The 24,527-nt window shown below is 36.3% G+C and overlaps 1 protein-coding gene and 1 pseudogene across 1 annotated transcript; both read right to left on the bottom strand.

Moving 5' to 3' along the window:
- Positions 1-1,910: 1,910 nt before the first annotated feature.
- LOC146164370 (uncharacterized) lies at positions 1,911-3,169 on the bottom strand (annotated as a pseudogene).
- A 16,057-nt stretch (positions 3,170-19,226) lies between these two features.
- On the bottom strand, positions 19,227-24,323 carry LOC146164369 (synaptic vesicular amine transporter-like). The gene is made up of 9 exons (XM_083380716.1): positions 24,206-24,323; positions 23,311-23,475; positions 22,944-23,123; positions 22,712-22,848; positions 22,434-22,590; positions 20,491-20,638; positions 20,251-20,417; positions 19,916-20,052; positions 19,227-19,436 (listed from the first exon to the last, which is right to left on the bottom strand). The coding sequence occupies exons 1-9, from the start codon at positions 24,321-24,323 to the stop codon at positions 19,365-19,367; spliced, it is 1,281 nt and encodes a 426-aa protein (XP_083236842.1). The 3' UTR covers positions 19,227-19,364.
- Between the last annotated feature and the right edge of the window lie 204 nt (positions 24,324-24,527).

The raw sequence follows: 24,527 nt of genomic DNA, 5'->3' as shown, positions 1-24,527 counted from the left end.
ATAGCAAAAAAAGCGTCGGAGATAATGGATCGCCTTGCCTGACACCTCTTTCGATTTTAAATTTGCGCGACGTAAAGTTGTTGTTGGTTATTTTACAGGTAGGATCCGCATAACAACATTTTATCCAGTTTATTAGGTTATTTCCAAAGCCGAAATTTTCTAATGCTGCCGAAATAAAGTCCCAACCAACGGTGTTAAACGCTTTGTAAATGTCCAAAGAAAGTATGGCACCCGGAATTTTATAAAAATCGGAGGAATCGATAATATCAAAGAGCAGGCAGAGATTATCCCCAATATATCTACCCTTCATAAACCCATTTTGGTCTCGACTGATTAGGTACTGGCTTTAATTCTGTTGTTTATAACTTTTGACATAATTTTATAGTCTACATTAAGTAAAGAGATAGGGCGTTATGTGGCTTGGGGAACAACGTTACCACACCTTGCGCTTGAGTTTGACTAAATTTACCGGTTTCTTCAGTATACATCCAAGCATCATAAATCAAGGTTTTTATTTCATGCCAAAGAGTCTGATAAAATTCTACCGGCAATCCATCAAGGCCCGGGGACTTATTCCTCGGCATAGTGGTAATTGCCGCTAGAATTTCCTCAAGCGTGATTGGCGCTCGCTAGATTATTTCTGTATTGCGTCTAGCCGCGGCAGATTTAGTGTCGATAAGTGTACGCTAATTTGTGTCTTAGTATATTTAGAATCGCATCAGATTTTCAAAAAAATTGGCCAATTCTTTTAGAATATCCTTTGGATCTGTTTGGATTTTATCACCCACTTTTAGGCGGTTGATTGTGGCGTTTCTCTAAGTTTAGAAAGTACTTTGTGTTTTTTCACCCTTCTCTGCCCAGCGCTCTCTGCTTCTAATAGTTGCACCTTGTGTACTCGTTTCAATCAAGTTATCTAACTCCTGTTTTAAATTGGCCAGTTTATCGCTTTGATCCGTGCTTGCTTGATCTGTCAGCGTTAATTCACGTTCAATGCCTTCTATCGCCCGTTCTAGATATTGCTGTTGACTGCGGTTTGCTCGTTTTACTTTGGCGCTGTGTTTAATGGACACCCCACGGATTACTGCTTTAAGAGCATCCCAGCGAATGTGTGGATTCACCTCATGTTTAGGATTGTTGGCCACATAATCACGCATTGTGCGCCTCGTGTTTTTTATGTATTCGTTGTTAAGCAATAGATTCGTTTTTAACTTCCAGTATCTTTTGCCACGAGGAGAACTCGAGACTGTCATCGAAAGGGTTCCCATTTTATGATCTGATTTAATGCCTGGTGTGATGTCTGCGGAACTTGGGCAATTTAATAATGACTCCGATATTTAAAAAAATCAATACGCGTGGCGGTCATGGGGTTGACCTGAAACCTTGAGTATTGGCGGGCCGTAGGGTGCAAATATCGAAACGCATCACTTAACTTGTAGGACTGCATGTGCGATAGAACTCTGGCACCAGAGTTTCGGTTAGAATGAGAGGGATCCTGGTTTTTATCTAAGTTACCCTGCAAAATTGTATTAAAATCACCGCCCAAAATTAACTCCGAGTTGACAAAATATTCTAGTTTCGCAAATAGCCGATCAAAAAACTTAGGATAGTCGTTGTTTGAGGCGTACACGTTGCACAATTTAAACTCTTTGCCTTCAACCGTTAACGAGGCAACCATATACCTCCCTTCGGGGTCTATTTCTAGTTCCTTAATCGACATCGAGGTATTTTTTGTCAATAGAATGGCAACCCCTTTATTGCGAGTAGAGCCATGTGCCCATAATTGGCTTTCGTTGGCGGGGATTTCGAATACCCCCCACATTAAATGATGCGATACTGAAACCCATTATACAACAACAAAAAATATACACCAAAATAGTTACCATAACACATCTAATTATTCTTCTGTACTCCTAATCCGATATCCCACTTATATTCGAACCCACAACTGCAGTTATATGGCCGACTCGGTTCAATAACCTCGGCGGACTTTTCCGGCAACTGTAGTGAATCAACTTATACTTGCAAAGGTGATTTGAACATTCCTTAGACATTGTAACGTTTGGAAGAGCATTTACAGTGTTACACACACACGTTATTGCGTACCTTTTGCATTGGATGCACTCGAACATATTGCCGTCCATTTGAAACTCCGGTTGTATTTTCCTCACAGGGCATAAGTCTCATTTTGGCCTGGCACTTGGTACAGTTAGCCATTGTTTCCTTCAAAGGCACCACAAACAAGACGGTGTCATCACAGCATGTGTTGTTTGCATTTGCAGCAGTAAAAATGTCGGCATTGGGGATCCAGAAGACTGTCCGTGTGACAATTTGGGCAATCCAGTGAGACGGTAACTTCGCTCCTGCTTCTTGATTTACAGTCAGGGAGAAAAGGTTTCTGCGTTGTTTTGGTTATCAGCGGGGATTGTTTCAACCCCGGGCAGTGAGTCGTTTCTATTCTCAAGCGTTTGCGCTGCAGTTTTGTCGCCAGCTTTTGAGCGCAGAGGCGTTGATGAGCTGGTAATCTGGCCTAGCGCAATTATCGGCGGTTGAGTTGCTGATTGGTTTGCGTTACTGTGAAGCTGTGGGTAATCTGCTTTGCGCAATTAGCTTGTTTGTGGCCAGTTTCGCCACAGTACTTGCAGGTAATCTTTTGTCCGTGGTATGTAACATAAAATTCACAACCGTTCATTCGTATATAACTTGGTATTGGATTCTTTTCTAAGTCCGCTTTGTTCATTGTTGCAATCCGCATTCCCGTTTACAAACCTTCTTTGTCTTTTCTGTGTGTCATTTTTTTGACTTCTCCAAACTGTTCTTCAATCCGGCTTTCAATAACTTCATTTGGGAGTGGAATTGGTACCCAACCAATTCCCACATTTATAACATCGGACTCGTAAAGACGAACATTCCGAATGTATGACACATTCAGTAGTCTTTTATGAAGGTCAAGCACATTTTCCCTGGACATACACGTCACGTCTACTAGAGTCCCTTTCATTTCCGCAATTCCTATTATTTTTTTCAGAGGAAAATCAACCTCTTTCATTAAATTCCATAAGTCTTCTCTTTTAAGCTGATTAACTCCTCTTAAGCTTAAACAGTTAGGCCTTCTCAGTGCACTTACTGCACTTTCGCCTGCCGCTTGTGCACAACTCACTTTTTCGCTCATATGCTCCGTGCTCTAGGAGCGCCAGTCTCAAATGTACATGTTCATGTTTTGCGGCCACTGGTGGATATAACAGCATTCACGGAACATACGTTTACGATAATCACATTTCGTAATACCAGAGACACCAGAAAAATTAATATCGTGATGAAATTTGTACGCGAAAACGTCGGACATACCAATAAGTACCAGAAGGACTTATTTTCAGTAAATAGTTCATTTATTTTCCAATTCCTTTTGATTCTACCCAAAGTTATTAGGTATGTTACGAAAACCTGGTAACTCCTTACGTATAAGGCAACAAGTTTGTTTTTAAGTTTAATAAACTAAAAAAGTAGCGATTTGTAACTAAACTTCATTCCGTAATATTTTATCTTTTTGGTAATATTTTTACATAAATGATATATTTGGAGGACAATGAAGAAAAAGCATAGCGCGTTCCACAAATTGAAACTTCTATAAGTGACAATTTCTCCACGATTTAACGCAGGTAATTAGCAACAATCTGATGATAGACACGATACAAATTGGGACATCGACTGCAGGAACCCACGAAGCGAACACAATTGTCCAAATATCCGGAAATAATGTACGATTACAGTTTGTTTCCAGTAGTCAAAACCATGACATGGGTTTCAACAGCACTGTGACTTCAAGTATATCTTAAATATAGGCTTACGGAATCCGATAATATTTTATACATTCTATATTACAAATAATATTTTAATACTACTAATGAATTTTTTTTTCCGCTATGTGTTCACTATATTACCGCATTTAGTCCAAACAAGCACATGTTTCTGTAGATATATTAAGTTCTCGTTTTGTGGCAAATGCGGTTTATACCGGCAGCTTTGCTCTCAAATTAGTTATCGCAACATACGTTTAACTCAGCGACATTAATTTGTAACATATCTGACCTACGAGTGTCAATTTAAGAGATATTCCTTTAAGTCTATCTATATGCAATTTATAAATTTAAGCACTGTGTAGCCTATAGCTTAATATTGAATTGCAAAGACAAAAACGTCGAGTAGATCGACTTCATCTTGATTAAGACGTTTCGATACGAGCTTGCATCATCTTCAGTTAATGTGCACGGCTTTACTATTCTTTATCGAGCTTTCTTACAGATCCGGGCATAGTGTACCGAAGCGCTGTGTATTTTCGCTTTCGAAAAAAGTTTACAAAACAGAAGCGGGATCTCTGCATCTCTGATGGGATATCTGCATCTCTGATTCCTACCATTTTTTTGTTTGCCAGTAAATTTTTATTAAGGCAATACAAAAGTTTTGTTTATACGATAACATAAAATTATATAATACTTTATGTCACCGTAACAATGTTTAATTTAATGCAATTCAGCTTTAGAATAACATAGGATATTTTTACGAATATTTTGAACGGTAACACACAATAAGACCTAAAAAGTAGCAATACCTAAAGCAGAAAAATCTATAAAATCAAAGTATTAAGACCAACAAAATAATAAACAAAATCGTAGTATTATCCACGACAGAATAATTAAGATCTAAATCGTCTAAATAAGACCTAATCTATTTGAAATAACTTTCAAATTTATCGGAATAAGGTCTAAATGGATAAAACAACGCCTGAAACTGTAAGGAGAGGGTATAGGACGATGGGGGGCACCGGGTCCCGTTAGGTAGGGAGTTAGGGTTTCGCGAAACTACTTTTTACGCGAAAGTATCCTATACAAAAACAACATAAGCAATAAATGGTACACTATGCAGGGATCTGTAATGTACTCTGGTAATGAATTGTAAAGCCCAAAAGGTCGACTAGATCGACATCATCTTGATTAAGACGTTTCGATACGAGCTTGTATCATCTTTAGTTAATGTGACTGAGAAAAAATTCAAGCATGACTTGTAAAAGTGAAATTCATCACTTATTCTCAGTCGCAGTTTTCTCAGTAACTGACGATGATACTAACTCGTATCGAAACGTCTTAATCAAGATTATGTCGATCCATTCGACTTTTTTGGCTTTGCAATTCATTATCAAGCATTAAATGTTTTTTTTAATAATTGCGGTTTGTATTCAGTTTGATGAATTCAGGGCCCAATTCACATTTTAGCGCAACTTTAATTAAGGTAATACTTAATCATTCAGCAAAACGACTAATAGTTATGTCCATACGAGCCTAGAATTTATTTGTACCTAAGTGAGACGTTTAGGCATTTGATTAATTATTTACGGAATTGCTATAATTTAACACCTTTATCTAAGAATATGAAAAAGCTTTAAATTTTTTAACATAACATTTTGGCTGGAGTCGGATTCAGGCAATTTTTAACCGACTCAGCAGGCCTGGTCATCGTTGAAAGAAAACATTTTGCGAAAAAAAGTAGTTTTAGGGTATTCTTAACCAAATAATCTTAGTGAAATGGAAGATTTTAAAGCTATGTTGTAATCCACAGTTTGCCCAGAATTCAATTTAACCTGCTCAAACCAACCAACGCTACAGTAAGTAACTCAAATTATACTAAAATCTAATATTGTTGTTCAATATAAGTTTCAAATAACGATAACAAAATTAATTTATCTATTTTTATTTCGACATTTCGTTACCCCTGCGGGGTAGTACATTTTTTAATCAATCAATAATTATGGCACTGGGCCAAGGCTTCGGTTATAAATGTGCCGCTAAATGCCTTAACTATAGTTGAGGAATTTTGGGTGGGGAAATATTTGAAAAACGATGATAAGGTCGAAAGTTTTAAAAACACAACTGTAGCAATGATGCTTGTACCCGAGTAACGACGTTGAATACCTACGCTTCGTAATCTGCAGTGTGGTAACTCGAGAGTGAGATCGAAAAACCACCCCCGAGCTGCTATACTTCAGCAATTATATTGGAGGAAAACTGCGTGCATAGAGTCGCCACACAATTTGTGTTTATTTTATGAAATGCGAAAATGCTTTTGTGTTTTGGATAAGGGGTGCTGAAATTTTTTATAGTTATTTCTAAAACTGGTTAAATAAAAGTTATTAATTGACTTATTGTTGGTAGATTAGGAGAACAACAAATGTTAGATCTTAATGCATCACAATCCGACACTTTGTACATCGCCAGCCAACGAGCCGCTAATATCGCCGATGTTCCGAATGTTTGCCAAGCGCCAGCCACGGACCCATTTTTTCAGTTTAACTTCACCCTATGCACCCCAACTTTCACGGTAAGCACAATTCTCTTATATTTTGGGATCGCCTAAGTGTTCTTATAGTCGGAAGTAGGGCTACATCCATTTCACACAAAATGATGATATTATATAATTATTTTTTCACCTTAATTAATTTGCTATGCAAGTAGTAAAACTGGTGCAAAACAAAGCTCTCGAGATACACGTGTTACGTTTAATACGTTTTAGCTAACGTTAAGAACTCGAATTTGCGTAACATTGCAAAATTCGGTCTCGTTGTCTAATTTTTAGCTTTGCGTCGTTGTGCAACGTTTGAAATGATGGTATATATATAATACTGTTAACAGAAAGACATTATATCGGTGGGAGGAATAAACATGAAAGCTATAACAGTCCATTACTTGCTGTGGTACAACACTGCATCATCGTTTATCACTCGCGAGCCCTCTATCACGATAAACGTAACCTGCTTATTCGATGCCGAAAAGTTGCTTACTGCGAAATTCGTTTCCCCCGAACTAGAGTAAGTACTATTTGCATCACATAATAGTCAATAAAAATTATTTACATGTTTACTTCACTAAATGGTGGTTTAGATAAGAAACAAATGTATCTCAGGAGATATTGTGACGACAATGATGTTTTTAATGCTGAAAAATGTCTAGTACAAATTTGGAAAATTGTTTTTGAGAACAATTTAAATTAAACAAGCATGGGATTTTGGAATGCAATTTCAATGAGCTACATGCAATGGGCATTTGTCAACATTTTCTGTCCGAAGTAATGTTTTTTTTTATTCGTATTTGACATTGCTTTGCACAAATTTACTTCGAATACTGAAGAAACATTGTTCAAGTGCTTTGCGACGGTTTGCTTGTTTCTGGTTTTCATTTAAAAAGTATACACGCTTAAACCGGAGTGTTTTGAAGTTGCGTGGTATTAGTACGCGGTACAAAACATTTTTAAAAACAACTTACTAACCAGTTGTATTACGACAACACACCGCCCGCAGCTACTACAACTTCAAAACAGCTGTTCGCGCGACCTCACGAAAAACTCAGGCTCGCTTTCTGCAATCCTAAAAGTACTTAAAACAAATATTTTTAAAATTGTTTGGATCAAAAATTGTTTGGTGGAACTTCACTAATGAAAAAAAGTTTTTTTTTATACTTTTTATATTTTTTATACTTATTCGTGGCCATACATATTGACCGTAGACCCAGACTCTGAAAAGATACAGTTTCTGACAATTTAGTTTAGCTTATGTAATTTTTTAGCGCGAAGCGTCTTGGCATGGTAAAAAAACAACTCAATTTTGAAACACGACAAAATGAACCAACTGTGTTTATTTTTTGCTTGACACAAAGTGTGATGATTTCTTTACAACCCAACAGCTATGTGGGTTCAGTTTTAGAGCAATAGTCGAAAACACAAAAAAATTGAATCAACTAATACATTCCTTTTTACTAACATTTATTGCAATTTTTACTTTTCCTCCACCCGGCAAACTTCCATGGCGCACTGTTTAAGAGCAATGCTAAAATTGCGCTAAGCGCGAAAAATTAAGCATTTACGTACTTAAAACCGGGAAAAAATACAGTTGGGAGGAAACAAGGATTTAATTGCGCCCCTTCTCCCTAAATTCAATACTGTGTTGGCAATGTGCAGGATTCTGAACATGATTTTTTGCACAATATTTTTAGTAATATCATACACGACACTCCTGTTGGTGTTGGAGATTTCGTTTTTGACTTCAATTTATATTCGGACGAAGCTTTAAGTGTTTTACTTTTGATGGGATCCACTATCACGGTCCCAGATTACATCTACGGCAAGGTCGAAATCACCGGGATTCCCGCAAGTGATATCAATTTTTTGGTTCAGGTAACAAGTCTTTTATAGATTATTACATAAACAATTTAAGATTGCGTTACTTGTTTTGGATTTAACTTGTAGTTGGTTAAACTTGCAGTTAACGGAGTGCTACGCAACATTTACCAGTTCTCCTTCAGATTCGACCAGATACGATATCATCACAAACAGGTTAGCAAACATTTTATTTGTTAAAGTGATACAAACGAGTTAAATCAAAGTCTACATGAAACTAACTCTTTAAATGAGAGCGCATACACTTACGGTTCACGTTTATTGAGCCCAGTTCCAATCAGTAACATCGAAGTAAACATTTGTGTCAAAAAAAAAATTGTTTTCGTCATGCCACATATATAATCATGTTTTAATTCTAATAAAAACAAAACCAAATCAGAAGTAACACTCATCAAGAATTTGATTTTCTACCACTATATTCTCTGTAACTTTTATGTGGTGACGTTACAGCGAAGGGTACATGTTGTTGTTATAAATTTTGTTATTTGATTTTTGCCGATTTATGATCGTCGAAATTGAAGGTTACCGAATGTTCACACAGAAAAGCAAATATTCGAGGTCTCATTTTCTGCGTAACCCATATGAAATTTCTACAGGGACAATTAGAAAAACGCACAGTATATCAATACGAAGGCATACCTTTCAATACGAACGCCGAAGAACCATGGAAGTCCCATGCGAATAGAAAGTACATGAAATATAAAAATCTATAAATTATTCCAAATTTGGAAATCTTAAACAGACTAATACCTGCTAACACAAGAACTACGGTATACAAAAATATCGGCAACAGCTTATAATTAAACTCTTCTACGAAAATTAAGATCGAAGTAAGATGCTCAAATTAATTAACATCATTGGTCATAAAATGTCAACTAACCTATCTGGGTAGGAAAAAAGAAATAGCAATAGTTATAGCACTGTTACCAACCAGGACATTGGGCAACCAAATGTCCAACGGAAATTTCAGACGAACAACAAAAAATAATAAGGACTTTCCTCGATTACCGGAAAAGACCGCCACATGTGTCAAAATCTTATCCCTGCACTCCAAGAGTCATAAAGGATAGAACGACAACATCACTGGAAGAAAGTGTGAAAATTGCACCAGGGCATGAAAACTTGAGTGTGGAAATTGCTTTAGAGCACGAAAACAAAAATGAAGAGTTTGCACAACAAGACCTCAAATGGCAAATCTCGAAAGCCTTATTCACCAAATGCGAAACGTCCAAAACATACAAGCGCACAACCATCAGGAAGCAAGAACATGCAGTCTCAACCGAACCATAGAAAAGAGGACCTACAAGATCAGTGGACCTACAAGTTAGCAGAAACTACAAACTCAAGCACCACAAACCCAGATACAAAGTATCACGAAGCAAATAAAGGGCCAATATCGAATGATCTTAGCGTACGCCAATATTTTTTGTATCGCTTCCTTTTCTCTTACCTCTACTTTACGTTGATGCTAAGTGATGGAAATGTGGGTAAAGAGGACTACCGGGGCAAAGTGGAATTTCGCTATATTTATTTAAATATTGCGCCACCAAGCGCATATTATAATATGTAATGATGCGTGTCAATCCGCGTCTCGGACGCCATTACAGTTTCAAGTTTTCTAGCTACAAAAAACAACATTCCCCACCACTTCAACAAAGAGAAGGGCCTTGCTGGCGAGGACTGGCTGCAGGGTTTTCTACAACGGAACCCCACGTTAAGTTTGCGCACACCTGAAGCCACATCAGCAGCACGTGCCATAGGTTTTAATCGTGTAAATTTGAAGATATTTTTCAGCATTTTACAAAATCTAATTAATGTAGCCCATTATCAACCACACCAAATTTTTAATGTAAATGAAACTGGCATCACAACAGTGAAAACATAAAAGTCGAAAATATGTTCTCTAAAAGGTAAAAAGCAAGTTGGAACATTAACATCTGCAGAAAGGGGCGTATTCTGCAGAGCAGTTACATGCATATCTGTAGGAGGCCACTTTGTCCCGCCATTCATAATATTTCCCCGCCAACGAATGAAGCCCGAACCGAATTGTTAGACAGTACCCCACCACCCACCCCCCAAATATCGTCCTAGACTAGACGCTGGTTCACTTTGCCACTACATGTCGGGGTAAAGAGGACTTTCAAGGAGTTTGAAAACAAAAAACAGGGGGTAAGATTTTAACGGGTACCCTTTTCAAACAAATAATCACGTGTAAATAGAGATGTCGTATGCCACTTTTGACAGAATACGATAAATATTCATTTTACAAAAGAGGTGGTGAACCCTGTCTTAATAGGTCTTAGGGGGTCTGCTTTACCCACATTTCCCCTATAGTTACCGTTTTACCTTATTTTTAACTTTTATTTAAATAACAAAATGAATAAATAAAGAAGAGAATGCATACGCGTCAACAAGCCATGCCGATATCTACTATAACTTTCCAACGATACAACTAGGGGTGTCTGATCATGTTGGATCAGAGCCGGTACCCGGATTTTTCAAAAAGTAGTTTTAACTTATTTCACCAGCTGCTCTTCTAATGACACCGAACCTATCAAAGTAATCCGCAACAACAATGCTACGTACGCCAGCTTCGGTTTTAGATCGTTTATATGGACAAATCAGTTGGCTGCAAACCAAGAAATATATATACATTGCAATGTCTTTTCTTGCAACAACGAAGCCGACGACTGTCCAGCGTTGGTAAATACTTAAAAACAAATTAGTTATTTTTTTTTAAAACAAATCGGTTAAAAAAATTATTTTATACGTAATACGCCTTTCTCAGAATAAATCTGTTTTTTAACAATGTCGACTAACTAAATTTACCTAAATGTTTAGAAAACAGGCGTCCAACCTTTTTAATTCAAGGGTAAAATTTCATATGTTGTTCTACTATTTTTTAAAAAGCAATACCCAAACAGATGTATAGCAAGATAAATGTTTCTTCTTTTTCTATATATTAATTGTATATATTAAGTATGACCTATAGCTATAGCATATTTAAAGTAAGTAACGAGCGGGCCACTTCTGAAGCTTCGGTTGGCCACATGTGGTCCGCGGGTCGCAGGATGCCCCTGGTACAGATTATTTTGAATATGTTGTTCGAAATACAGGTTTGTGCTAGAAGGAAAAAAAGATCTTTGGGATTAACACAACGTAAAATTACAACGGGACCAATTTATTTTCGCGAAGCTACATTATGCGAGAAGGTGTGTTTTACTACTTCAAATACATTGAGTTAACCAATTTTTATTTGTTTTCAACTTGTATTTAACTTCGAAATATTTTTGTATTTTATCCCTAGTTTGTAACCTGTTTAACATTTATCATTTTTCTTTATTGCACCACAAGCAATATGGAGTTGTCCTGTATAATCGTATGAATGATGTGTTTTTAGGTTATTGTTATAATTGTTTCTTGTAGGCGCTTATTTTTGAACAACGTCGTGTACCATTTCAGGATATGTCTGTAAAGCATAACTGAACAACTTAAAGGACAAGGGCCGCAACAAATTTGTGTATGTTCACGCAATACGTAAGACTCGTAAGAGCAAGGTCGCACTGATTTATAATGGAAGTAATAAACCGAAAAAGGGTTCGTAGGTTACACGCAGGCCACATTAAAAATATGCTACAAAGGCGAAAATATTTTTGCATTAATGTACAGTAGCAAAACATGGTAGTAAGGTGTTACCGTTTATTTAACGTATTTTGGAAAAGAAAGAAAAGGGTAAGTCAAAATTTGGCGTTAACATATTCACATTTCTTGAGTTAGTAACTGCGTTAAACACCTAAATGCAAGCGCCATTACCAAAATAAATCCAAATGCGTTAAAAAAGCAATCGTCACGAATGTTAAAAGCAACGGTTTGCTATAGGCAGCACAACAAAACCCGTTCTGCCCGAAGGAAAGCTGTTTTTTATCGTTGTGCACGGTTAAGAAAGAATCTGATTTTTGAGTGATGTTTATAAGTGTCTTCTTTTATTCCGTGCTCCACAGCTCCACTCAAAGATTAGGTTAAAATGTCATCAGTTTAATACGCAGTTTATTATTTAAATATCTAAAAATGCAAAAGGAAACATTTTATTTAATAGCTAAATATTAATGTTTTATAAATTTCGAATATGACACAACTTGACTCTGTAAAATACAAATTCTGAAGTCATGCTTTGATGAAAAGCTTTTTTGACAGGTTCGTGTTTCGGTTAGGTTCAGGGTTTTTTTTAATATTCCGTTATGTTCCGATTTGGATCCTTGAAATCTTGAAAACCGGTTCAGGTTAGGTTACCGTTCTGAATGAAAAATGCCTCAAAACCGGTTCATAAAGTTCCGGTTCGAGTTCGGTTCGACTCATCTCGATAAATGATCAAGGCGTCATGTTTCTTCTAAATAAAAATAACCTAAAAACGCAAACTTGTTTCGCTCTTTGCGCGAATGCCCTGCCTTCTTGAATATATTTAGAATCCACTTCATTTGAACACGATTTTAACCTAAAACAGCAAATTTCTTAAGGTTACATGTTTTACGAATTAAATTTGTGTCGCCATGTCTAAAAATGTATAAATCCCTAAAGAAAATCCTATGGATCTACTCTTCACCAGAAGAGGGCTTGGTCGGGAGATTTATCCATTTTGATTTGATTTTTCAAAATTTTGAATCGTTTCGAAAAAAGGTTGAGAACCACTAATTAAGGAAAAAGCTTTATCGTGTTTAACTTAATTTTTTAACACCTATACCGGTAATAATTAATTTTATTTGTTTTAAGAGCGAAAAAATGTGCTCCGACCATTGCAACGTTATAAATGAGGAAATGTCTTGCTCTTGCTTTGGAAAAAGAGTTCTTTCTTTGGATGGAAAAACGTGCATTGGTATATACATAATATACTTGTTTTTCTTCGTTAAAACCAATTGAAAAACCATCAATCATTGCTGATACACAAATGCTCCTGTATAAGGGTCGTTCATCCCACCCTCCATTGTTTTGCAAGCAATATTTTGCTAAGCAACTATGTATGTGGTTAAACAAATTTTCCACAAATAATTCATGGATTAGCAGTTTTCAAAAGAGTCGAGAAAGTGTCGTGCGCCTTAACGATGATTTTTGTCAAATAATGTACTCTTCTCCTGTACCCAGTGTAACGCTTTACTAAAAAGTTGCAAATTAAAGTTAAAAACCGATTTTACGTGCCAATTTCACCTTTGTATTACCATATCTAATTTTTTATTTTATACTGCTTTAACGAAATGCAAAATTTATGGAATTTACGAAGACAAATAATTTAATTTGAATTTGTAGAGCCACGCAGATAGTTCCGATAGTTAAACACGCAATTCTATTAATGCCGCTTTAACACCGACTGTAAAGGGGTATGATGATTGTGGACAAGACTGTAAAGGGTTACTATGATTGTGGACAGGCTTTAAATTCACCGATTTCAGACACACTTAGCGTCAAACAGAATAGGGACGGCCAGCACTATTCTTTTACAGTATAGGCATAATGCCTTTCGATGAATGCGTAAAGCATAAAAACACGTCATATGATTAGTGACACGTAGTGCAACGTTTAGGAATCTGTAAAATGTTTGACTATTTGATAAAATATTTTTGCATTATTTCTGCCTCATCTTACGCTATCCGTCATTTTTCCTAATCATGGGCTATAACGCGAGGCTATAGCAGTTTAACATGTTACAACGTAATGTGCAATAGTGACGAAGAGCCCACAGGATGAAAGATTGTTTCATTTGCTAAACTAGACAAATTTAGAGTAGATTTCGTACATTATAGTGGTTGTTGTAGGAATGTAGGTGTAATAATTTGCATCGCCTTTCCAGCTACTTTGGTCCTTTTCAAGTTAAAACTAAACTGGCAAACACTTTGTTTAACCTGGCCAACGCCGGGTATTTCATCTAACATTTATTATGTTTAGATCCTACGGAAACAGTGTCATATGGCGTTTTCATGATTCTGGTTCTGGTTTTAATTCTGTTACTGATTATTTCCGTATTGGTAAACTTGTTCATGGCTAGATTGCTACGAGGAAATGGATTTAAGTCAGTGGTTGAAGCACTGTAATATTTAAAATATTGACTACCATGGGCAGATCAAGAGGTGGTCAAATGGCCATGCTCCACTCCTGAACTGTATTTCTTTGCCTATTTTAACTTAACGTAAGTGTACAAAATGAGATCCGTTTCTGATAAATCGTTTTATTCCAAAAGCATCGTGCGTCTCATCGTACCCTTTAAAATGAACGTTTTGGCAAACCTAACGATAGATGATTTTTTTTTCGCTTAGCGCATAACATCTTTATAATCTAGCTTTTGTATTGCAAGTAACACCTCTAAAACCTAAATATTTAACAAAAAACAAACGAACTATATGTGCTGTTTTCAAAGTAACTTTTACGCTTAGGAGTAACTTTGTGATGTCACGTTTTCACGTAACTTTGCAACGTTACGGTATGCCAAATATATGACCTAACACCTTAAACAAAAATCCTAGATCCTCGCCTGCTGATCACTTTTATCCTACGTTAAGTATATAAAATGTGTAGTATATTGAATGTAATTGGTGTATTACCGTACTTGTGAGTTATTGTCTTTGTGCGCATACTCCAACGCAGTTATTTATTTGGCTATCAGCAAATAAAATTATCCAAGAACATGTTACAGCATATAAACAATAAACTATTACACGTTACCTGTCATAAACTACCTATATATCAAGAGAAGTAGCTTTTAGATTAGATCTTAAATTTTATGTGAACACATTTCTAGTTCGGCTGTTCCCAACCTGGGGGTCGCCGATTCTCCGTATACTACTAGTCAAACAAAGTAATGTCAAAAAACAATCCAAATCAATCAAAGATTTAGCAGTACAAGAAGCAAAAACAATAGCCAGTCTAACAATTCTGTTAAACATTAATGTCATTTGCTTTAGTGATCCAGTCGTGTTTATGACGTCACCATTACTCGTTATCAATCACAAAGGATATTTGCTGATGTTTTATATTGTCGATTGCCATATATTTTGGTAGTTTGACGCAAGTGGAAAAAGGTTGCGCACTGCTGTAAATAAGCGTTTCGGCTTCCTGATAGTTTAGTTTGAATTGAAATGTAAAGCTAAAGGATATACCTTTAATTACGGTTAATTAATATATTTTTACAGGAATTGTGTCTTGCGAAAAACTACCTTTCTCTGCGTGTTACTTCACTTCATCAAAGCGGGGTAGGATAAGATTTGTTCATAGTAGCAAACCAAAGATACGTATCATTGCTTGGATTGTAATCAATAGACAGTTTTAAAGCAGCATTTGGAACTATAGTAACATAGCCGTGATAATTAGCTGAGCGTAATTTTTTTAAAGAAGATCCCTTTACTGAAACAGTTGGACGCCTATGAGCTAAAGCGGTGTTTTTTAAACTTTTTGTTATCACTAATCCCTTTAAAGTTTTTTAAAACCAACGCCAAATTTTTGTTGTATTACACCAATGGTCGGCAAACTGTTTTTGTCGCGGCCCAAAGTTCTCTTTTCAGAGCAATCGAAGGCCCACTACGTAAAACCACTACGCAAAAGTGGCGGATTCAGGATATTTGATTTTAAGGTGAAATATTACAGGGCAGCTTGGTGCCCAAAACACTGCCATACAGTGGCGTAGCCAGCCGAAAATATTTGGGGGGGCCAAAAACTTTGAACTTTTTTGTTTAGCTTTTGTCACTGTATTAACTGCCGTAACGAAGACAAATAACATTGTTAGCAAACCGTTTCGAGCAGCAACTGACTGAGTGTTAACGCAATACTCAAAAACCATCAAGATCAAAAACTGTCTAAAACTAGTAAAACTAAATTAATCAATAGCAAACGTTGTATTAACTACATTGTTTGTGACGTAACAATGCATGACAATTGAAGGTGTGGCATGCCTGTAATCGACTGTTGTGGCACTGGTCACAAATGTTAAAAAACAAAGTATTAAGAGTAAAATATTGATAAATTTTTTTTGGGGGGGGGGGGCATGGCCCCTCAGGCCTCCCCCCTGGCTACGCCTATGCTGCCATATCATAATGTAAAACATACTATAAAACGAAGAATGTACGCGCGAAGCGCGAAAATTTTTTCAATTACATAGGTTGGCAAGAATGTAGTTCGACAAGCTCCAAGAACCACGTTTGGCACGTGGGCCTTTCAAAGCTGAGCCAATTTAAAAAATCTATGCCACACCAACTTTTAAAATAAAGTGCAATGGATGTAGGACTATCACGCGGCCCACAACTATTATAACACTAAGCTTATTCATAAGTACCGGTAACTCACAGCCCACTAAAAAAGGGCTCTGCGGCCCATACGCTTTATGTCCCAACACCTCAATTTGTGACGTAACAATCCTATACACCATGGAGGAGAAACTATCTTATACCCACTCGATTTTGGGCTTTTGTTTCGAGCGTTCAAATAATTATTTAAAACGCACATTATTTGGGTTACGATTCGGGTTTGGGTTCAGGTGGGTAAGGTGTTGGTAATTCTATCTCACATTTTTTATTTCTTTTGTAAATTTTCAGCGAATTTTCTATTTATCTACCCCAAGAGTTTACCTAAAGGTCCTAATTAGTGCATTGGCACGACCTCAAGGTATAAAAGTCAGACTTTTCTGTCCTTGGATGTCCTAATTGTCGTAGATCTTTTTGTGTATAGAAATGCACTTATTTCTAACGGATCGGCTGTTATATTAGGTCAAAATTTTGTCAAAAAATATATTTCTAGGTAAAAATTTCTCATTTTTTAGGTCAAAAATAATCGTCCTAATTATTATCGATAATATAAATATAGGAGCTGAATGTTTTAGAAAGAAAAAATAAGCCCCTCTTTTTTTCAAAAAAAGTACTAAAATTCAATTTTATGGCCTCTTCTATATATTCAGTCGATGTTTTGTTTATACTATAAATAATTCTTCCGGCAATTTATTTTCGGTTAGCATAACACGTTAACTTAGCCATCCAGGGATTAGAAAAAAGAAATTTATTACAACTTTTGCAAAGTTTGTTTTAGCACAAAGTGATGCGGCATCCGACCCGCCAAGCAATTTGTCCCAGCCAGCGGATCATTGCAATACAACTTTAAGGCCTTCACGTTTTTTCTTAAATTACACTTAAATACCATTTAATTACACTTGTACACCATTAGTACCTAATCCTACTACCAGCTTTTCAAAATAAGGATATCTTAAGCATTCTTTAAAAAGAAGTCACACTTTGTAATACATATAATAAATTGTATTTCAGATGCTTTTTTGATCAGGCCCAACAGTCTACACGAAGTGCTCTTCAACCTTTTTTCGGTTTGGTGAACCCTTAAAGTTGAAGAGCACTGGTCTACACGACACTTTCTATACAGTGACGTACACCTACACTTGGCAAATATGAAAAAAGAACTTGGCCTTTTGTTTTGTAACTTTTATAGAGGCTAAAACTAAAATAATAGTGCCCAAAACTATAGAAAAAGTCTAAAACTTGCTAAAACTAATTAAAATGTATACGTTTTTTTTTTAAGTATCAAAATAATAAATCATGAATTTATTCTATGGCACTTTAAAGTGAGCACGCTTGAAGAAAAAAAAACATGACATTTTAGACCATTTTTCGTTATATTATAAGTACTATAAGAAGTTAGATTTTGCAATAAAAATATGCATTTTTGGATTGTTGTGAACGTGCTGTAACTCATATAGCCACAGACACTAATTGTTTTGAACCTCACGAAGTTGCTAAATGTAGTAATTGTGATTTTTTAGCATACCAATCAACCATGGAGTATATTTAAACTTAAACCAATTAATGTGTTTTAAATATAAAAATATATTTAATTGTTTTTTTGATTTTTTCAGGTTTTTTCGTATACAGTTCGGGTTTAAATCAAAATTTTAATAGCAAACCTGCTACAAACCGACAACAAACTCCTTGCCGGCGGTTGCCAACCACTGATTTGTTGAAGATACTTTCATTTAATCTGACTGAAACGTAGCGTTTAACGAGCGCTAATGTGACCATAAATTTTCAAAAGGCCCTTAATATTTGTGTCCCTGTAAACTTTGTTAACTGTCCTATACCAATGGTTATACTTTCCCATCATCTTAACGTGATTATTGCCAATTAACTGTAGGCCTAATCTGCAAAGTAAAACATCAGTGCGCACCTACATATTTTATATATAAGCTATTGCTGCCAGGCATAATATCAGGTTTGTAGAGCTCTTCTGGCAAATGTAATTTTTATTCCGACGTTTCGACGTCCTATACAGGTCGTCTTCATCAGGGTAAATAACACTGAATGCGACTAGTACAGTGCACGATAAACAAAGGAAAAAAGGAAAAAAGAATGGAACGCAAGCACGTTACAACGCAACGAAAACAACACGCGATAACGAATGATTGGGCCTCTAATCTTTAAGCAGGTGCCTGTAGCACGCTGAAAGCATCACGTCCGTTTTGATTTTCATTGTGTTGCCCCGTTGGTGAATAATCCATGACTCAAGAAATAGTCTTTTCCTGTTTGGCCCGGGAATCTGACTACAGGAAAAGACTATTTCTTGAGTCATGGATTATTCACCAACGGGGCAACACAATGAACATCAAAACGGACGTGATGCTTTCAGCGTGCTACAGGCACCTGCTTAAAGATTAGAGGCCCAATCATTCGTTATCGCGTGTTGTTTTCGTTGCGTTGTAACGTGCTTGCGTTCCATTCTTTTTTCCTTTTTTCCTTTGTTTATCGTGCACTGTACTAGTCGCATTCAGTGTTATTTACCCTGATGAAGACGACCTGTATAGGACGTCGAAACGTCGGAATAAAAATTACATTTGCCAGAAGAGCTCTACAAACCTGCTACATATTTTATATCTTGCAAAATGTGCGATATATGTTTTCCTCACACTTTAGTGTAAGCTTCTTACAAGTTCTATTACAATTTTCTCATTTAAGACATTTAATACATATCCACCACGATCACTAGCCCATTGTTGTATGAAAATTGGGTTTACAGATCATACACGTTTTATCATTTTAAACATTGAAAATGTACAACGCAGCATTTCACGTTATAATGTGTTGAAAATAGTAAATGTATTGGCGGAGCTTTTTCTAATGCGTTGCACTTCCGTTGGGCGATGTAATCCCAGTTTCGATGAATGCAGCATCCGACGAAAGGATCGGCTGGAAATTTAAAACAAAGAGTATAAACCTACCAATAATAATACTCACTTTCGAAATCATTTTAAAAATATATTAAATAATCAAGGCTAAAAACTAGTCTCAACTGAAACTAACAACCCCAGCCGTACTACCATGGCTATTGCGGTATAAGACATGCTAGACGAAAGAAAAGTTTTTTATGACTTGGCTTTGCTGAACACTAAAAACATTTCAAGAGTTACAAAGGCTAATTTATTTCTGATTTACAGAAGTAAGTTAATTTTGAGAGATAGATTGTTTCTCAAGGTCTGCCAAAACACCTTTTAAATTACAATACAAGACTCAATTACAGGCGTATAGCAGAAAAAAATATCTAAAAAGTCAGCCACCTCTAGCACCACACGCAGATTATAGGGAACCCAAGTACGGCCAGATTACAAAGAATATGCATGCAAAAATAAGTCAATATCTACAGTAGTTAGTAAAAAAAAATTCGGTACAATTTGTTCTTCGCTTTTAGCAGGTGGATTCCTTAGAAAATAGAGCAGGGGTGCAAACATCACATAAGATATAGCGATTATCCTCATAAGCCAGGTAAAGCCAATGGCATTGACAATTACTCCAGTGCATAGTGGCCCTTAATCAGAATGAATACAAAACTTGTACTAGTACATACAATAAGACAAATAGACTTATGTAAATTGTATGCCTAACTAAAAAAAAGAGTAGCTATAGAGCGACAACACAAATTACACAAACGCTTTTTAAAAACATTTACCCAATTATAAATGAAAAGTTAATATTCGCAATAGGCCTAACGCTACAAATTTCTTACCAAGAATCAAGGAAACACAGAAACCAATATCTGCGATTGCATATACACTTCCATACACCGGTTTATGTCTGCTGTCCACTAACGTGGCCATCAACGGGAACATACTTGTGTCGGTCATCCCTACAGCTACACCCACCAAAATGCCAGATGGAAATGTTTCCCACAAACTTGTAAGTAAAATAACTAAATATATAAACGCATTAATAATCTAAGGTTTGCTTTAATTGAGCAGAAGCTTACTTTCTAGCCAAAGGGAATGTAGCTGCTCCAACACTTCCAATAAATAATCCCAACATACAAATCAACCACATGGGAATTCTTTGACAGAATACTGCAACTACGTTGGTGGTAATCAGGTAACTAATACTCATTGGGAGAAACGCAACACCTACACAACAACGTATGTGCCTTACATCAGGGTTTTCCAAACTGTGGTCCGGACCATTGCTGGACCGTGACGATTGCTCAGGTGATCCGTGGCGATGTGACAAGAAATTAAAAAGTCACACATATACGTTGTACAGCAGGGGTCGACAACCTACGGCCCGCTGGCCGGATCCGGCACGCAAATGTAATTTATCTTTTGACAAACTAGACACGAGTCCATTTCTCATACTTTTTGACTATTTTAACTATGTAAGTGCGAAACATTTTCGCGCTTTGCGTTAACAATATTTATACACCAGGTTTGTTTACGTTATGATGCTGTCATTTGAACTAGATTAGCGCTCCTTGCACTGTGGAAGACTGACTGCCAAGTGCCAAAGTGCGTCGCATACAAACGGAAAACGTGTTAAAAAATAATGAACATACATTTTTAATTTTTATTTTTAAAATGTAATAAAAACGTGCAAAAAATTTGAAAGAAATTCCGGTATACCCCAAAAAAATCGCGGCGTGTGGACTCGAATTTTGAACCTAACAAACGCTTTTTGTCCCGCTTTGCGCCAACACTTTACTGGCTCCTTAAAAGTCACTAAACACGATTTTAAGTGCAAAAACATATCCGAAGCCCGCCTGATTAACAGTTGTTCTAACATTTAAATAACATAATTCGTAGTTAACATTTTGTGCGGCCCGCGACTAGAAAAAGTTTGCCGAACCCTGTTGTACAATATGTGTACTCTTTTAAAGATAATTAAATTGCCGCAGTTATTCTCAACTAGTTGATTTTGAAAGCGTTGCTATTGAGCATCGTAAATCTTACTTGTTGCGCTTTAAATTTATGAGAAAATAATGATTTAAGCAGAGGGAATCAATCTCATCCGTCCAACTGATATTGTCAGTTTTGTAAATATATAAAATTTGGATTTATTTATTTTTTGCTTTGTAATGCGGTCCGCGAAAAAAACAGCTTTACAAATAGTGGTCCGTGGTCCAAAAAGGTTTGGGAAACCCTGCCTTACATAACGGAGTACGGGAGGGAACATAAGGCCATCTCAGAAAAAAATTTTCACTACCCTTTTCTTCAATGAAGCTAAATTCTGTTATTAAATTTTGATGAAGTTTCAAGCGACTGTTTTATAAAGCTTATTATATATTTTGTTAAATACTTTTTAGGTTAAGAATAATTACAGCAATAAAGTTCGATACACGATCTTTATTCGTCAACAGTTATCTGACCCGTGTTCGCCAGTGCTTATAGCCTCTGCCTAACAAGGTAAAATCATGGCCATTGTTTTTTATTAATATTGCAGGACAAAGGTTTCTTCTACCGAAATATGTGTATCTTTCTTTACTATGGGCATAGCTAAAGTATCCGAATTTTATATATGCGCACTAGGGATGCTGTTAGTTGACATTTTATTTCGATACCGATACACGATGTTTTGAAACGATCACACACCGCGATCAGTTCTGATATCAACTGATGTCATTTCTATGCTGAAAAGAGTCAAATACATAATATTTGAGGTATTTTCCCCGGTTATTAGGCCTAAATATGCTTTATCTTTAACAATTTTAGTTTTCTAACCACTTGTTATCGGTTAATATACGATTCGAGACTATTAGTAATCACTTGTGTTAACACTTTAAGTTAATTGATGCGTATGCATTTAAATTGTCAGTGATTGGATTAAATTTACTCTTTTTATAACGTTTTGTTATGACACGCAGTTTCACTTAAAGGCTGAGTATTAGTCCCGACAATTAGAAACAAAAGAATTCTATTTTAATCTCACCAAGTTGCCATTTTTCAGGACACATTTTTTTGATTAACCAAATTGGTAAACCAGGCTCCAAACAAGCGACACATACACATCCCATCATAAGGGCTGTTGTAGCTAACATTATGTAGGGATCACACAATAGAGTAGTAATTGGTGTGCCTTCTTCTCCCTATGAAGCGTAGAAAGGTAGTGAAACTGGTTAGTAGTGATTTGTGCAAACAAATCAAACAAAGACCAAATAATAATTTTTTAATCGCCTAATAAAAGACATTTTAAAAAATGAGGTTAACCTTTTCCGGGCGTTTCAACTTCAAAGATTTGAAGTACAGTTCAGCTACAGCCAGAAGAGCAGCCATTGCAGCCAAGATTAGAAAAACAGTCTCCTTTCCAGCCAATTGATATACCAAACTTCCAAAAATGGGTCCAACTGAAGAGAGTAATAAACATTTAAAATAAAAACGCCACGTTTTTGTTTCATTAAAAAAGCAGGTGTGTTTAAATATGACAAGGCAACTTACTCACCCAAGACCCCCATAGCAAGGCCACCAAAAGCTACACCAATTGCTTGTCCACGTTCATTTGGATATTGCCTATAACTGTCAGCCACCATTCCTAACCCAGCAGTTGAAGCTAAGGACGAACCAATACCTTGAATTGATCTTGCTGCAAAAAGAACCGCATAACTCCGACCGAATGCAAACACTGCAAATACAAAAATTCGTTACAACGTCAGAGGCTAATTCTTATCTTTGTTTCATATTTAGTGTCTTAAAAATTGGACCTGTTGCAATTGTACAAGTCTAGCTCACCGACAATACATCGATTGTTGTTAAAAATGTTGATTTAAATTGAAAGCAAATACAATTTACAAACACTTTAATTCACTTACCAACAGACGATGAGCTTATAATAATGTACCCAACAAACATTGGAACCGTAAATCCAATACGGTCTGTTAGGGGTCCAACTGCAAAATTGACAACAAGTTGAACAAGTGGCTTTGACGCAAAAAGAAAGCCGATCGTGAGACTCTCTTTGTCCAAATACACTTTCTCTTTTTTATTGGGTGAACAACGTATTTTTGAAAAGTTTAAAGAAAAGGATAAATCTGTGGATTGCATCGCCAAAGGATGTTGTAGTTTGTGATTTCCTTCTTCGATTAAGTGTTGTTGATAAAAAAAATCCGGCAGTATTGGATCTGTAATGGGTTAAGAAAATGGTATTTTAAAGAGAATCCACTGCTAGCCTATGATCACATAGAATAGTTATAAAACTACATCCTGGAAACTAAATAATATTTATCGGTTATATAGTTTAATTCTCAAAAATTGTAAGTTAAATAGGGTCGTGTACCTTTTATCAAATATAACTTAAACATGGTGGTAAAACTTTTGGGCGCGCCACATGTGGTCAGCGGGATGCAGGTAGGACGACAAGGCAGTGTAGACTATACCGAAGACCAGAGATTCTCAAACTTTGCGTCGCGACGCCTTGTTGCGTATTTTTAACTTTCCGAGGGTGTCTATCCTAAACTTTCGCAGCCATAAAATGCTTGCAAATATCGTTGACTCCCGATATGTTCATGCGAAATTAATGTGAAGACGAACTGCAGCAACTAACAATTTGATAAATACTAACAATTTGAGAAATAAATAAATATTAATGAGTCAAATTGAATGGCAGGTTGCGTCGCAACTCCACCAAACTTTTCCAAAGACGTCGCCAGAAACAAATATTTGAGAACCAATGATCGAGGCTGTAACTCTTTTAAATAAAATACTTACCGACGACGCTTAAGAGCATATAGTCAACTAACAAGGTACAGTACACAATTGATACCGTTATTCCTTGCGGAGATTTAAAATCCTCCCACTTTTGTGCCACTGTTTTTACACAAGACATCTCAAGAATAGGCTACACCAAAGTAAGTATAATGAAATTTCAATTTTATGCAACACTGCTGTAAAAATAACAAAAGCTCATTGAAAAATTGTATTTAAATGTCGAGTTAGTATAGCGCTACCTGATTGGATTATAATTGGGGCTTGAAAAACTACAACTTTGGGCCATGGCCTGTGGACCATAAAACAATTGTTTTTTTCTGGT

Source organism: Ascidiella aspersa, chromosome 2 (assembly GCF_963924565.1).
Source record: "Ascidiella aspersa chromosome 2, kaAscAspe10.2, whole genome shotgun sequence".
In the NCBI taxonomy this organism is placed as follows: domain Eukaryota; kingdom Metazoa; phylum Chordata; class Ascidiacea; order Phlebobranchia; family Ascidiidae; genus Ascidiella; species Ascidiella aspersa.
The sequence above is the reverse complement of the archived record's forward strand: the minus strand, read 5'-3'. Positions and strand labels throughout refer to the sequence as shown.

What these genes read in the sequence shown, in the direction of transcription:
- LOC146164369 (XM_083380716.1), bottom strand. Translation starts at nt 24,323, where the DNA reads ATGTCTTGTGTAAAAACAGTGGCACAAAAGTGGGAGGATTTTAAATCT. An exon ending in TATGCTCTTAAGCGTCGTCG is followed by an intron (nt 23,476 to 24,205) that starts GTAAGTATTTTA and finishes CCAATAAAAAAG; the next exon opens with AGAAAGTGTATTTGGACAAA. An exon ending in AGTTGAAACGCCCGGAAAAG is followed by an intron (nt 22,591 to 22,711) that starts GTTAACCTCATT and finishes TACGCTTCATAG; the next exon opens with GGAGAAGAAGGCACACCAAT.